We start from the raw sequence: 14,657 nt of genomic DNA, 5'->3' as shown, positions 1-14,657 counted from the left end.
CTCCATGAATTTTAGCCCCCCCCGATTTTTTTAGCCCCCCCCTGATTTTTGGAGCCCCCCCCCTAGATTTTTGGGCCCCCCCCCATGCTTTTAAGACCCCCTCCCACCACTTTGGGGCACCCCCATTATATTTTGGGCCCCCCCCCCAAATATTTTTACCCCCCCCCTATATTTTTTAGGCCCCCACCTCACTTTTTACCCCCCCAATTCCCAAATTCCCCCCCCCCCATTTATTTTTGGGGGGGTCCCCTCATATTTTGGGTCCCCCCTCCCCCAATTTTTGACCCCTTTCCCCCCAATTTTGCCCCTTTCCCCCAATTTTGCCCCTTTCCCCCCAGTTTTGCCCTTTTTCCCCTTTTTTTTCGCCCCCCCCCCTTTTTTTTGCCCCCCCCCCCTTGGGCCCTCCTCAGGGAGGGGCGGGGCCTCGTTGCCATGGTGACCGGGGGGCGGTTTCCATAGCAACGCCCCCGAGGGGCGGGGCCCAATGGGAGGGGCGTGGCTTCTCCAGGGGGCGGGGGCTGGTGAGTGACAGGGGGAGGGGCGGTGGGCGGGCGCGGCCTCATTAATATTCAGGCTCGCGTCACTTCATGAATATTTATAAGGAGTATGGTAATTAGGCGCATAAGCCCCGCCCCTTCGTTGATATTCGCGCCGCTCGGTTGCCGTGGCGACACCCCCTCGGTCGCCATAGCAACGCGCGTCCCGCCTTCCCATTGGCTCGGCCACTCAGCCAATAGGAGCGGCCGAGCGCTCCGCCCGCTCTGCCTGGCAACGCTCCGCATCCTCGTCCTCCTATTGGCTCCGCGGCCGGCCAATCCGGCGGGGCGGCGCCGCGCATGCGCAGCGCCCCGCCGGCCGCCCGTTGCCTTGGCGACGCGCGGCGCCCTGAGGGCCGGCATGCAAATGTATGCAAATGAGGCCGGGGGGCGGGGCCTGACGGCTCTACCTCTCTGAATGCGCGCCGGGGGGGTGTGAGGAGATGCAAATTGATGCAAATGAGGAGGGGGAGGGCACCTGAGTGAGGGGAGGGGGACACCTGAGGGGGGGGCACCTGAGGGTGGGCAGGCTTCGGAAGGGGGGCTAGGCCCCGGGGGGGGGGGGGGGGGGAGGCCCCTCCCCCTTTAGGCCCCTCCCCCTTTAGGCCCCGCCCCTCAGCCCCCACCCCCTGAAGCCCCGCCCCCTGAGGCCACGCCCCCCTAAGCCCCGCCCCTCCCCGTGGCCAGCCGTGCGGGCGGCGGGGCGGGAGGCCGGGACCCCCCCCCTCCCCCCCCCCAATTTTCCAACCCCCCCCCCCCAAAAAAAAAAGCCATGGCCCCCCCCGGAGCCCCCCTGGCCGGCGGCCTCCTCTTCTTCCCCGGCCTCTTCCTGCTGGCCAAGAGCGGCCTCCGGCGCCTGCCCGGCCTCCGCTGGCCGGAGCCCGACGCTGTCATCGTGGCGGCCAGGTGAGGAGAGGGGACATTGGGGGGGGGCGGGGATGGGGACAGGGACAGGGAGGGGATGGGGAGGGGATGGGGAGGGGGACAGGGATGGGACGGGGACAGGGACAGGACGGGGATGGGATGGGGACAAGGACAGGGACAGGGAGGGGATGAGGACGGGATGGGGACAAGGACGGGGACAGGGACAGGAGGGGATGGGATGGGGACAGGGAGGGATGTGGCACAAGGACAGGGACGGGATGGGGACAGGGAGGGGATGGGGACGGGATGGGGACAAGGACAGGAGGGGATGGGGACAGGGAGGGGATGGGGACAGGATGGGGACAAGGACAGGAGGGGATGGGGACAGGGACAGGGACAGGACGGGGATGGGATGAGGACAAGGACAGGGACAGGGCTGGGGTGGATGGGGCACAAGGACAGGGACGGTGCAGGGCTGGGGATGGGACAGGGACGGGGATGGGGACAGGGACAGGGACAGGACAGGGACAGACGGGGCACAAGGACAGGGAGGGGATGGGGACAGGACAGGGACGGGGACAGGGACAGGGACAAGGAGGGGATGGGGGCAGGAAGGGGACAGGGACAGGACAAGGAAGGGGACAGGGATGGGACAGGGACAAGGAGGGGATGGGGACAGGACGGGGACAAGGACAGGGACAGGGATGGGGACAGGGACAGGACGGGGACAGGGCAGGGCCAGCAGCATCACAGGGACAAGGACAGCGAGGGGACAGGGACGGAGCTGGCACGGGGCTGGGGCTGCAGCGGGGTCGGGGATGATGCAGCACTGGGGACACTGGGGACACTGGGGACACTGGGGACACTGGGGGACACTGGTGACACCAGGGGACACCGGGGACACTGGGGGACACCGAGGACAGCGGGCACAGATGCATCAGGACACGGGGATGGGGTGGCAGGGCGGCTGCCCCCCGGTGTCCCCGAGGTGTCCCCATGTCCCCGAGGTGTCCCCAAAGTGTCCCCAACGTGTCCCCAATGTCCCCCCCCCCCAGGCTGGTGTCCTCGGTGCAGGCGGTGATGGCCTCCACGGCCGGCTACATCATCTCCTCCTCCTGCCACCACGTCATCGACGACCAGTGAGTGTCCCCCCAGCACCCATGGGTGCCCCCCGGCCCCCCCAGGCACCCCCCAACCCCCCCGACACCCCCCAACCCCCCCAGCACCCAAGGGTGCCCCCAGCATCCCTCCAACCCCCATCAATCCCCCCTAACACCCCCATAACCCCCCCACCCAGCACCCATGGGTGCCCCACACAGCTCCAGGGGGGGGCAGGGGACACTAAGGGGGGACAGGGGACACCGGGGGGGGGAAGGGGACACCAGGGGGGGAGGGGACAGGGGGGGACAGGGGACACGGTGTCCTCGCAGGGGATTATGGTGACAGCTGCCGGGGCTCATCCCGGATTAGCCCGGCCCCGGGGTTAATCCCTGGGGCACCCCCAGGGGGTCCTGGGGGGGGGGACACACGCGGGGGACCCCAAATCGGGGGGTCCCCAAGTCCCCGACCACTTTTGTCCCTCAAACTGGGGGGTCCCAAGGCAACTGGGACACTTGGGGGCACCAAATTGGGGTGTCCCCAAATCCCTGAGGGTCTGGGGGCCCCAAATTGGGGTGTCCCCAAGCCACCTGGACACCCGTGTCCCCCAAAATCGGGGTGTCCCCAAATCCCTGGGTCTCTGGGTGCCCAAATTGGGGTGTCCCAAAGTCAACTGGGACCCTTGGGTCCCCAAAATCAGGGTGTCCCCAAATCTCTGAGGGTCTGGGTCCCCAAAATTGGGGTGTCCCCAAATCCCTGGGTCTCTGGGTCCCCCAAATAGGTGTGTCCCCAAGTCCCTGGGTGTCTGGGTGCCCAAATTGGGGTATCCCTAAGCCACCTGGACACCTGGATCCCCCAAAATTGGGGTGTCCCCAAATCTCTGGGTCTCTGGGTGCCCGAAATTGGGGTGTCCCAAGTCCACCCTGGACACCTGGATCCCCAAAATCAGGGTGTCCCCAAATCCTTGGGTCTCTGGGTGCCCAGACTGGGGTGTCCCCAAGCCGCCTGTCCCCCTGGATCCCCCAAATCAGGGTGACCCCAAATCCTTGGGTGTCTGTGTCCCCAAAATTGGGGTGTCCCCAAATCCCTGGGTGTCTGGGTTCCCAAACTGGGGTGTCCCCAAGCCACCTGGACACCTGTGTCCCCCAAAATCGGGGTGTCCCCAAATCTCTGGGTCTCTGGGTGCCCCAAATTGGGGTGTCCCAAAGTCAACTGGGACGCTTGGGTTCCCCTAAATCAGGGTGTCCCCAAATCTTTGGGTGTCTGGGTGCCCAAATTGGGGTGTCCCAAAGTCAACTGGGCATTAGGGTGCCCTAAATTGGGGTGACCCCAAATCCCTGAGGGTCTGGGTGCCCCAAATTGGGGTGTCCCCAAGCCACCTGGACACCTGGATCTCCAAAATTAGGGTGTCCCCAAGTCCCTGGGTCTCTGGGTGCCCCAAATCGGGGTGTTCCCATATCTCCAGGCACTTGGGTGCCCAAATTGGGGTGTCCCAAAGTCACCTGGACCCTTGGGTGCCCCCAAATCGGGGTGTCCCCAAGTCCCTGGGTGTCTGGGTGCCCAAATTGGGGTGTCCCCAAGCCACCTGTCCCCCTGTGTCCCCCAAATTGGGGTGTCCCCAAATCCCTGTCCCCCAGGATCCCCCAAACTCGGGGTGTCCCCATATCTCTGGGTCTCTGGGTGTCCAAATTGGGGTGTCCCCAAGCCACCTGTCCCCCTGGATCCCCCAAAATCGGGGTGTCCCCAAATCCCTGGATGTCTGGGTCCCCCAAATTGGGGTGTCCCCAAGCCACCTGGACACCTGGATCTCCAAAATTAGGGTGTCCCCAAATCTCTGGGTCTCTGGGTGCCCAAATTGGGGTGTCCCCAAGCTACCTGAACACCCGTGTCCCCAAAATTGGGGTGTCCCCAAAGCCCTGTGTCCCTGTGTCCCCAAATCGGGGTGTCCCCACGCCGCCTGTCCCCCCAAATCCCCAACCACCCCCCAATCCCATCTCATCCACGCCCCCAAACCCCCCCTCCCGCCCTCTCACCCCTCTCCCCGTCCCCAAACCCCTCTCCCCGTGCCCCCCGAGGTCACCTCCGCCCCCCGTGTCCCCCCCCCAGGCACTGGCTGGCGGGGGCGTACCCCCAATTCGCCGTCCCCTATTTCGTCTACGACGTCTACGCCATGTTCCTGTGCCACCGCCACCGGGCGCGGGTCAAGGGCCACGAGGCCGGGCCCCAGCCCTCCCTGCGGGCCGCCGCCGCCTCCTACCTGCGCAAGGACCTGCTGATGGTGCTCCACCACGCCGCCATGGTGCTCGTCTGCTTCCCCGTGGCCACCGTGAGTGGGGACTTTGGGGGCTTTTGGGGACGTTTGGGGACGTTTGGGGACATGGGGGTGGCGTGGGGATGTGGAGGTGGAGGGGTGGTGGCTCGGTGTGGACGTGCTCATGGAGGTCCACCATGCTTCTCCGTGGTCATTGGGACATTTGGGGACTTTTGGGGACATTTGGGGACATTTGGGGACCTTTGGGAACATTTGGGGACATTTGGGGACACTTTGAGGACACGGGGTGGAAGAATGTCACCTGGGCGTGGAGCTACTCATGGAGGTCCACCACGTTGTCATGGGGCTTGTTGGCTTCTCCATGGCCACAGGGCCTCTTGGGGGCTTCTCTGTGGTCATGGGGACTTTTGGGGACACTTGGGGACTTTTGGGGACACTTTGGGGACGTTTGGGGACGTTTGGGGACATGGGGGTGGTGTAGGGACATGGGGGTGGAGGGGTGGTGGTTTGGTGTGGACGTGCTCATGGAGGTCCACCATGCTTCTCTGTGGTCATTGGGACATTTGGGGACACTTTGGGGACATTTGGGGACATTTGGGGACGTTTGGGGACATGGGGATGGTGTGGGGACACGGGGGTGTTGAGGGGACAGGGAGGTGGAGGGGTGGTGGTTCGGTGTGGACGTGCTCATGGAGGTCCACCATGGTTCTCCATGGTCATTGGGACATTTGGGGACATTTGGGGACTTTTGGGGACACTTTGGGGACATTTGGGGACACCTTGGGGACATTTGGGGACATTTGGGGACATGGGGGTGGCATGGGGATGTGGAGGTGGAGGGGTGGTGGCTTGGTGTGGACGTGGTCATGGAGGTCCACCATGCTTCTCCGTGGTCATTGGGACATTTGGGGACTTTTGGGGACATTTGGGGACATTTGGGGACTTTTGGGGACACTTTGGGGACATTTGGGGACATTTGGGGACACTTTGGGGACATTTGGGGACTTTTGGGGACATTTGGGGACACTTGGGGACATGGGGGTGGCGTGGGGATGTGGAGGTGGAGGGGTGGTGGCTCGGTGTGGACGTGCCCATGGAGGTCCACCATGCTTCTCCATGGTTATTGGGACATTTGGGGACTCTTGGGGACATATGGGGACATTTGGGGACATTTGAGGACATTTGGGGACGTTTGGGGACATGGGGGTGGTGAGGGGACATGGGGGTGTTGAGGGGATGGGGAGGTGGAGGGGTGGTGGCTTGGTGTGGACGTGGTCATGGAGGTCCACCATGCTTCTCCGTGGTCATTGGGACATTTGGGGACATTTGAGGACATTTGAGGACATTTGGGGACATTTGGGGACACCTTGGGGACATTTGGGGACATTTGGGGACACGGGGGTGTTGAGGGGATGTAGAGGTGGAGGGGTGGTGGCTCGGTGTGGACGTGCTCATGGAGGTCCACCATGGTTCTCCATGGTCATTGGGACATTTGGGGACATTTGGGGACTTTTGGGGACACTTTGGGGCCATTTGGGGCCATTTGGGGACATTTGGGGACATTTGGGGACATCAGATCCCGTGTCCCCCCAGCTGTGGCGCCAGGGGAAGGGCGACTTCTTCCTGGGCTGCCTGCTGATGGCGGAGCTCAGCACCCCGTTCGTCTGCCTGGGCAAGGTCCTCATCCTGGTGAGCCCCAAAATTAGGTCAGGGGGGTGGGGGGGGGGGGACAGCGGGGGGACCCCAAACCCTCCTGTCCCCAACCCTGGGGTCCCCGGGATGATTTGGGGGGGTGGTGGGACCCCAACCCCACGTGTCCCCCAACCTTCACCCCCAACCCTTTGTACCCCAACCCCTTGGGTCCCTGGGTGGATTTGGGGTCTTGGTAGCCCCCCACCCCACATATCCCTCAACATTTGGGTCCCCAGGATGATTTGGGGTCTTGGTAGCCCCCCACCCCACATGTCCCTCAACCCTTGGGTCCCCAGGATGATTTGGGGTCTTGGCAGACCCCCAACCCCACATATCCCCCAACCTTCACCCCCACCCCTTTATACCCCCAACCCCTTGAGTCCCTGGTTGACTTAGGGTCTTGGTAGACCCCCAACCCTTGTGTCCCTCAACCCTTGGGTCCCCAAGATGATTTGGGGTCTTGGTAGCCCCCCACCCCACATGTCCCTCAACCCTTGGGTCCCCGGGTTGACTTAGGGTCTTGGTAGCCCCCCAACCCTACGTATCCCTCAACCTTTGTGTTCCCAACCCCACATATCCCCCAACCTTCACCCCCAACCCTTCATGTCCCTCAACCCTTGAGTCCCCGGGTTGACTTAGGGTCCCGGTACCCCCCACCCCACACCCCCCCCACCCCCCCTCTGTCTCCCCCCGCAGTACAAGCGGCAGCACACGGCCCTCCACAAGCTGAACGGGGTGGCCATGCTGGTGACCTTCCTGGGCTGCCGGGTGCTGCTCTTCCCCTACCTCTACTGGGCCTACGGGCGCCACCGGGGGCTCCCCCTGCTGCGGGTGCCGGGGGCGCTGCCCCCCGCCTACAACGCCGCCGCCGCCGCCCTGCTGGCCCCCCAGCTCTACTGGTTCGGCCTCATCTGCCGGGGGGCGTGGCGCCTCTTCAGACCCCCCCCCCGGCACCCGCCCTGAGTTTTGGGGAGGGTGGCACCCGAGGGTGGGGATGGGGAGGGTGTAGAGGGGGTGGGGGGGGGGGGTTATGGGGTGGTTTGGGGGTGATATGGGGGGGGGGTGGTAAAGGGAGGGGTGCAGGAGGGATGTGTGGGGGATCAAGGGGGTCTTCAAGGGGGGCCCAAGGGGGTCCTGGGGTCTTCAAGGGGCACCCTGAGGTCCGTATGGGGGTCCCAAGGGGGTCCTGGGGTCCTTATGGGGGTCCTGGGGTCTTCAAGGGGCACCCTAAGGCCTATATGGGGGTCCCAAAGGGGTCCTGGGGTCTTCAGGGGGCACCCTTAGGTCCATATGGGGGGTCCTGGGGTCTTCAGGGGGCACCCTTAAGTACTTAAGGGGGTCCCAAGGGGCTCTTGGGGTCTTTAGGGGGCACCCTTAGGTACTTAAGGGGGTCCTAAGGGAGTCCTGGGGTCTTCAGGGGGCACCCTTAGGTACTTAAGGGGGTCCCAAGGGGGTCCTAGGGTCCTTATGGGACACCCTAAGGTCCATAATGGGGGTCCCAAGGGGGTTCTGAGGTCCTCATCAGGGTTCCGGCGTCTTTAGAGGGCACCCTAAGGTCCGTATGGGGGTCCCAAGAGGGTTCTGGGGTCTTCAGGGGGCACCCTAAGGTACTTAAGGGGGTCTTGGGGTCCTCAGGGGACACCCTAAGGTCTATATGGGGGTTCCAAGGGGGTCCTGGGGTCTTCAGGGGGCACCCTAAGGTCCTTAAGGATGTCTTGGGGCCTTTAGGGGGCACCCTGAGGTCCATAATGGGGTCCCAAGGGGGTCCTGGGGTCCTTATGGGGGTCCTGGGGTCTTCAAGGGGCACCCTGAGGTCCTTATGGGGGTCCCAAGGGGGTCTTGGGGTCTTTAGGGGGCTCCCTGAGGTCCATATGGGGGTCCCAAGGGGGTCCCAAGGGGGTCCTGGGGTCTTCAAGGGGCACCCTTAGGTCCGTATGGGGGTCCCAAGGGGGTCCTGGGGTCCTTATGGGGTACCCTGAGGTCCTTATGGGGGTCCCAAGGGGGTCCTGGGGTCTTCAAGGGGCACCCTAAGGTCCATATGGGGGTCCCAAGGGGGTCCTGGGGTCCTTATGGGGCATCCTAAGGTCCATATGGGGGTCCCAAGGGGGTCCTGGGGTCCTTATGGGGTACCCTGAGGTCCTTATGGGGGTCCCAAGGGGGTCCTGGGGTCCTTATGGGGGTCCTGGGGTCTTCAGGGGGCACCCTAAGGCCCATATGGGGGTCCCAAGGGGATCCTGGGGTCCTTATGGGGGTCCTGGGGTCTTCAAGGGGCACCCTGAGGTCCTTATGGGGGTCCCAAGGGGTCCCAAGGGGGTCCTGGGGTCCTCAGGGGGCACCCTAAGGTCCTTAAGGGGGGTCCTGGGGTCTTCAGGGGGCACCCTAAGGTAGTTAAGGGGGTCCTAAGGGGGCTCCTGGGGTCTTCAGAGGGCACCCTAAGGTACTTAATAGGGTCCTAAGGGAGTCCTAAGGGGGTCCTGGGGTCCTTATAGGGCATCCTAAGGTCCATATGGGGGTCCCAAGGGGGTCCCAAGGGGGTCCTGGGGTCCTTATGGGGCACCCTGAGGTCCATATGGGGGTCCCAAGGGGATCCTGGGGTCCTTATAGGGTACTCTGAGGTCCTTATGGGGTCCTAAGGGAGTCCTGGGGTCTTCAGGAGGCACCCTAAGGTACTTAATAGGGTCCTAAGGGGGTCCCAAGGGGGTCCTGGGGTCTTTATGGGGCATCCTAAGGTCCATATGGGGGTCCCAAGAGGGTCCTAAGGGGGTCCTGGGGTCCTTATGGGGCACCCTAAGGTACTTAAGGGGGTCCTAAGGGGGTCCCAGGGTCCTTATGGGGCACCCTAAAGTCCATATGGGGGTCTCAAGGGGGTCCTGGAGTCCTTATGGGGGTTCTGGGGTCTTCAGGGGGCACCCTAAGGTACTTAGGGGGGGTCCTGGGGTCCTTATGGGGCACCCTAAAGTCCATAATGGGGGTCCCAAGGGGGTCCCAAGGGGGTCCTGGGGTCTTTAGGTGGCACCCTAAGGTCCGTATGGGGGTCCTAAGGGGGTCCTGGGGTCCTTATGGGGGTTCCGGGGTCTTTAGAGGGCCCCCTGAGGTCCTTATGGGGTCCCAAGGGGGTCCTGGGGTCCCTAGGGTCCCCCTGAGGCCCCTCTGGGGGTCCCGGGGAGTCCCTTTGGCGCCCCCCACCCATGGGTGCCCCCGCGCTGTCCCGGCCGCTGCATTAAAGGACTTTGGGAACCGACCCGGCTGCTCCTTGGGACACGGGGGGGGGGCATCCCAGTATGAACTGGGGCCATTCCAGTACGAACTGGGAACCCCAGCCACAGCCCAGTACGGACTGGGCCCATTCCCAGTACAAACTGGGCCCCCAGCCACTTCCCAGTATGAATTATGCCCTTTCCCAGTACAAACTGGGACCCCCAGCCCTTTCCCAGTACAAACTGGGACACCCAGCCCCTTCCCAGTATGAACTGGGCCCATTCCACTACAAACTGGGACCCTTCCCAGTACAAACTGGGACCCCCAGCCCCTTCCCAGTATGAACTGGGCCCCTTCCCAGTACAAACTGTGATCCCCTGCCCCTTCCCAGTACAAACTGGGCCCATTCCCAGTACAAACTGGGACCCCCATACCCTTCCCAGTATGAACTGGGCCCATTCCACTACAAACTGGGATCCTTCCCAGTACAAACTGGAATCCCAAACCCCATCCCAGTACAAACTGGACCCGTTCCCAATATGAACTGGGCCCCCCAGTCCCATCCCAGTATGAACTGGGCCCAGTCCCAATATGAACTGGGCTCCCCAGCTCCATCCCTGTACGAACTGGGCTCAGCCCCAGTACAAACCAGGACCCCCAGTCCCATCCCAGCATAAACTGGGCACTGTCCCAGTACAATCTGGAACCCTCCGCCTCATCCCAGCTCAAACTGGGCTCAGCCCCAGTACAAACTAGGACCTCCAGCCCCTTCCCAGTATGAACTGGGATCCCCAGACAGTTACCAGTATGAATTGGGCCCATTCCACTACAAACTGGGATCCTTCCCAGTACAAACTGGAATCCCAAGCCCCATCCCAGTACAAACTGGGCCCAGTCCCAATATGAACTGGGCTCCCCAGCTCCATCCCAGTACGAACTGGACTCATTCCCAGTACAAAATTGGACCCTCAGCCCAATCCCAATACAAACTGGGCGCAGTCCCAGTACAAACCAGGACCCCCAGCCCCATCCCAGCATAAACTGGGCACACCACCAGTAAAAACTGGGACCCCCAGCCCCTTCCCAGAATAAACTGGGCCCATTCCACTACAAACTGGGATCCTTCCCAGTACAAACTGGCACCCCCAGCTCTTTCCCAGTACAAACTGGGACCCTCAGCCCCTTCCCAGTATGAAGTGGGCCCACCCCAGTACAAACTGGGACCCCCATACCCTTCCCAGTATGAATTGGCCCCCTTCCACTGCAAACTGGGAACTTTCCCAGTACAAACCAGGGCTCCCAGCCCCAACCCAGCTCAAACTGGGATTGTCCCCAGCTCAAACTGGGACCCCCAGCCCTTTCCCAGTACGTACTGGGAACCCCATCCCAGTACAAACTGGGCCCGTTCCCAGTACAAACTGAGACCCTCAGCCCTTTCCCAGTATGAATTGGGCCCATCCCAGTTCGAACTGGGCCCCCGGGCCCCATCCCAGTACAAACTGGGCCTTTTCCCAGTACAAACTGGGCGCCTTTCCCTTCGCCCCGCCCCCCGTTGCCAGGCAACCGCCGCCGCCGTTCCCGCCTCTTTTACCCCCGTTGCCTGGCAACCGCCGCCATTTTGTCCCCTCCCCTCCCTTTGTTGCCTGGCAACCGCCGCCATTTTGTCCCCTCCCCCTCCCCGCGTTGCCAGGCAACCGACGCCATTTCGCCCTGCCCCGCCGGGCTGCCCGCACTGCGCATGCGCGCCCGGCGGCCTCCCATTGGCTCCCGCCCCGCGGCTTCAAACGGTCGGGCGGGAGCGATGGCGGCGGAGGCTGTGGCCGGTGGGGGGGGGGGGGGTTGGGGGGGATCTGAGGGGATTTGGGGAGATTTGAGGGGATTTTGGGGAAAAGGGGGGGGTGGGGGAGCTCAGGGGGGTTTGGAGAAGGGGTGCGAGGCTCTGGGGGGCGGCTGGCGGTGAGGGGATGCGGGGTGGTGAGGGGAAAAAGGGCTGAGGGGGCGTTCGGTGAGGGGAGAGGGGCTGTGAGGGGACGTTGTGTGAGGGGAAAACGGGGCCGTGAGGGGAAAAAGGGCATTTTGTGAGGGAACAGGCTGTCAGGGGACGTTTTGTGAGGGAACAGGCTGTCAGGGGACGTTTTGTGAGGGAAAAAGGGGCGTTTTGTGAGGGAACAGGCTGTCAGGGGACGTTTTGTGAGGGAAAAGGGGGCATTTTGTGAGGGAACAGGCTGTCAGGGGACGTTTTGTGAGGGGATGAGGGGCTGTGAGGGGAAAAGGGGCTGTCAGGGGGCATTTTGTGAGGGGATGAGGGGTTAAGGGACACTTCGTGAGGGGGCAGGGACCGTGAGGGGATATTTTGTGAGGGAACAAGGAGCTGTGAGGGGAAAAGGGGCTGCGAGGGGACAAATCCTGAGGCAATGGTGTGTGAGGGGACATTTTGTGAGGGGGAAAAGGGGCTGAGGGGACGCTTGGGGAGGGGAGGGGACATTTTGGGGGCGTCAGGGGGCTGCGAGGGGACAAATCCTGAGGGAAGCAGTCAGGAAAGGGACATTTTGTGAGGGGATGGGTCATTTTGTGAGGGGACGGAGGGGCTGGGGGGGCTTCGAGGGGTTGGGGGCGCTTCGAGGGGACCCTTTTTGAGGTGACAGGGGGCTGCGAGGACCCAGCGTCCACCCAGCCCCCCCTCAATGGCTCCCAACGCCCCCCCAGCACCCCCCCGGCGGGTTCAGGTCTGCGTCCGCCTGCGCCCCGGCCCCCCCGGCGAGGAGCCCTGCCTGCTGCCCCTCGACTCCCGCACCCTACAACTGCGCGAGGACCCCCCCCACGGCCCCTCCTGCTACCGGTGAGCCTCGGGAGGGGGCTGGCAAGCAGCACCCATGGGTGCTCCCCCCAAAACTTCGCATTTTAACCCTTTTTTCCCCTCAGTTTCGATGCCGTTTACGATGCCGCCAGCTCCACCGCCGCCGTCTACGAGGGCTCCGTCCGCCCGCTGCTGGCCCAGTTCCTGGCCGGCCGCGACGCCACCGTCCTCGCCTACGGGCCCAGCGGCTCCGGTGAGCCTCCACGCCCCCTCCCCACCCCTCAACGACCCCCCCAAAAGCTGACACGGTGCCCCCGTGCCCCCCCCCAGGGAAGACGCACACCATGCTGGGCGGCGAAGGGGAGCCCGGCTTGGTGCAGCTCGCCCTCGAGGAGCTTCTGCAGGCCGTGGGGGCCGGCTGCCACCTCAGCGTGGCCTGCATGGAGGTGTACTGCGAGGAGGTGGGCTTGTGCCCTGGCCCCCCCCCTCAAATCGCCCCCCTTTTGGTCCACGTGCCCCCCCCAGGTGCTGGTATCCCCCCCCTTTATCGACCTGTGCCACCCCCGGTCTCCAGATCTGCATTCCCCTATAGGCAGATCGCCCCCAGACCCCACTATTCCCCCAAAAAAAGCATAATCACCCCCCAAAAAAAGCATATTCCCCCCCAAAATCCTTATATTTCCCCATATCCCCCCCAAAATCCTCGTATTCCCCCCATATGACCCCCCAAATCCCCATATTCGCCCCAAAATCCCCATTTTGCCCCCATATGACCCCCCCAAAATCCCCATTTTGCCCCCACATCCCCCCCAAAATCCCCATTTTGCCCCATAAGCCCCCCAAAATCCCCATATTCCCCCATAAGCCCCCCAAAATCCCCATTTCTCCCCATATCCCACCCCCAAAATCCCCATTTTTTCCCTCATAAGCCCCCCAAAATCCCCATTTTCCCCCCATATTCCCCCATATCCACCCCCCAAAATCCCCGTATTCCCCATATCCCCCCCAAAAATCCCCATTTTACCCCCATTTTGCCCCCGTATCCCCCCAAAAATCCCCATTTCCCCCCATATCCCCCCAAATTCCCCATATGCCCCCCAAATCCCCATTTTGCCCCCATATCCCCCCCAAAATCCCCATTTCCCCCATAAGCCCCCAAAATCCCCATTTTTCCCCCACATCCCCCCCAAAATCCCCATTATTCCCCCATATCCCCCCCAAAATCCCCATTTTACCCCCATATCCCCCCCAAAATCCCCATTTTACCCCCATATCCCCCCCAAAATCCCATCTGCCCCCCTATGCCCATTTCCCTCCTGTAACTGCCCCATATCCCCCCAAACCCTTCTATGCCCCCCCAAATTCCACATACCCCCCAAATCCCCCCTATATCCCCCCTAAGGACCTTCTATATCCCCCCCAAATCCCCATTTTGCCCCCCCCAAATCCCCCTATATTTCTCCATACCCCCAAAAACCCAAATATCCCCCTCAAAACCCCCATACCCCCCAAATATCTCCCCCCATATCCCCTCGAACCCCCTTTACTTCCCCCATACCGCCCCCAAACCCCCATATCTCCCCCAGAGCCCCCTCAAAGCCCCCCAAACTCCCCCATTTCCCCCCCAAACCCCTTTTTACCCCCCCAAAACCTCCCCCAATCCCTCCCCAAACCCCTTTACCCCCCATACCCCCCCCAAACCCCTTTTACCCCCCAAACCTCCCCCAATCTCCCCATACCCCCCCAAACCCCCCATTTTCCCCCCAATTCCCCCCCAAACCCCTTTTACCCCCCCAAACCTCCCCCCTTCTCCCCCCAAACCCCCCCATAACCCCCCCAAACCCCTTTAACCCCCCCAACCCCCCCCAAACCTCCCCCATAACCCCCCCAAACCCCTTTAACCCCCCCACCCCCCCAAACCTCCCCCAATTCCCCCCCAAACCCCTTTTAACCCCCCCAACCCCCCCCAAACCCCCCTATAACCCCCCCCAAACCCCTTTAACCCCCCAACCCCCCCAAACCTCCCCCATTCCCCCCAGACCCCTTTAACCCCCCCAAACCTCCCCCAATTCCCCCCCAAACCCCCTCCATACCCCCTCCCAAACCCTTTTACCCCCCCAACCCCCCCCAAACCTCCCCCTATCCCCCCCCATATCTCCCCAAAGCCCTTTTACCCCCCCAAACTCCCCATTTTCCCCCC

General features: G+C 62.9%; 2 protein-coding genes and 1 long non-coding RNA gene across 3 annotated transcripts; all 3 read left to right on the top strand.

Annotated features, from left to right (window-relative positions):
- The first annotated feature begins 1,302 nt into the window (after positions 1-1,302).
- Positions 1,303-7,456, top strand: TLCD3B (TLC domain containing 3B). The gene is made up of 5 exons (XM_084540300.1): positions 1,303-1,442; positions 2,456-2,539; positions 4,605-4,824; positions 6,364-6,459; positions 7,159-7,456. The coding sequence occupies exons 1-5, from the start codon at positions 1,309-1,311 to the stop codon at positions 7,423-7,425; spliced, it is 801 nt and encodes a 266-aa protein (XP_084396426.1). The 5' UTR covers positions 1,303-1,308; the 3' UTR covers positions 7,426-7,456.
- Positions 7,457-8,761: 1,305 nt separating this feature from the next.
- On the top strand, positions 8,762-9,703 carry LOC311429180. Its single transcript, XR_014688132.1, has 2 exons — positions 8,762-8,846; positions 9,026-9,703. It is a non-coding gene; the product is annotated as an uncharacterized lncRNA (long non-coding RNA).
- Positions 9,704-11,458: 1,755 nt separating this feature from the next.
- KIF22 (kinesin family member 22) lies at positions 11,459-12,918 on the top strand (the record flags this gene model as incomplete). Its single annotated transcript, XM_084540308.1, has 4 exons — positions 11,459-11,483; positions 12,367-12,499; positions 12,583-12,710; positions 12,788-12,918. Coding segments are annotated over exons 1-4 (414 nt in total), but the record flags the coding sequence as incomplete, so codon positions are not given.
- Between the last annotated feature and the right edge of the window lie 1,739 nt (positions 12,919-14,657).

The sequence above is a fragment of the Aythya ferina genome (genome assembly GCF_964211825.1).
Source record: "Aythya ferina genome assembly, contig: HAP1_SCAFFOLD_397, whole genome shotgun sequence".
In the NCBI taxonomy this organism is placed as follows: Eukaryota; Metazoa; Chordata; class Aves; order Anseriformes; family Anatidae; genus Aythya; species Aythya ferina.
Note: the sequence above shows the minus strand (reverse complement) of the source record. Positions and strands in the feature narration are given on the sequence as shown.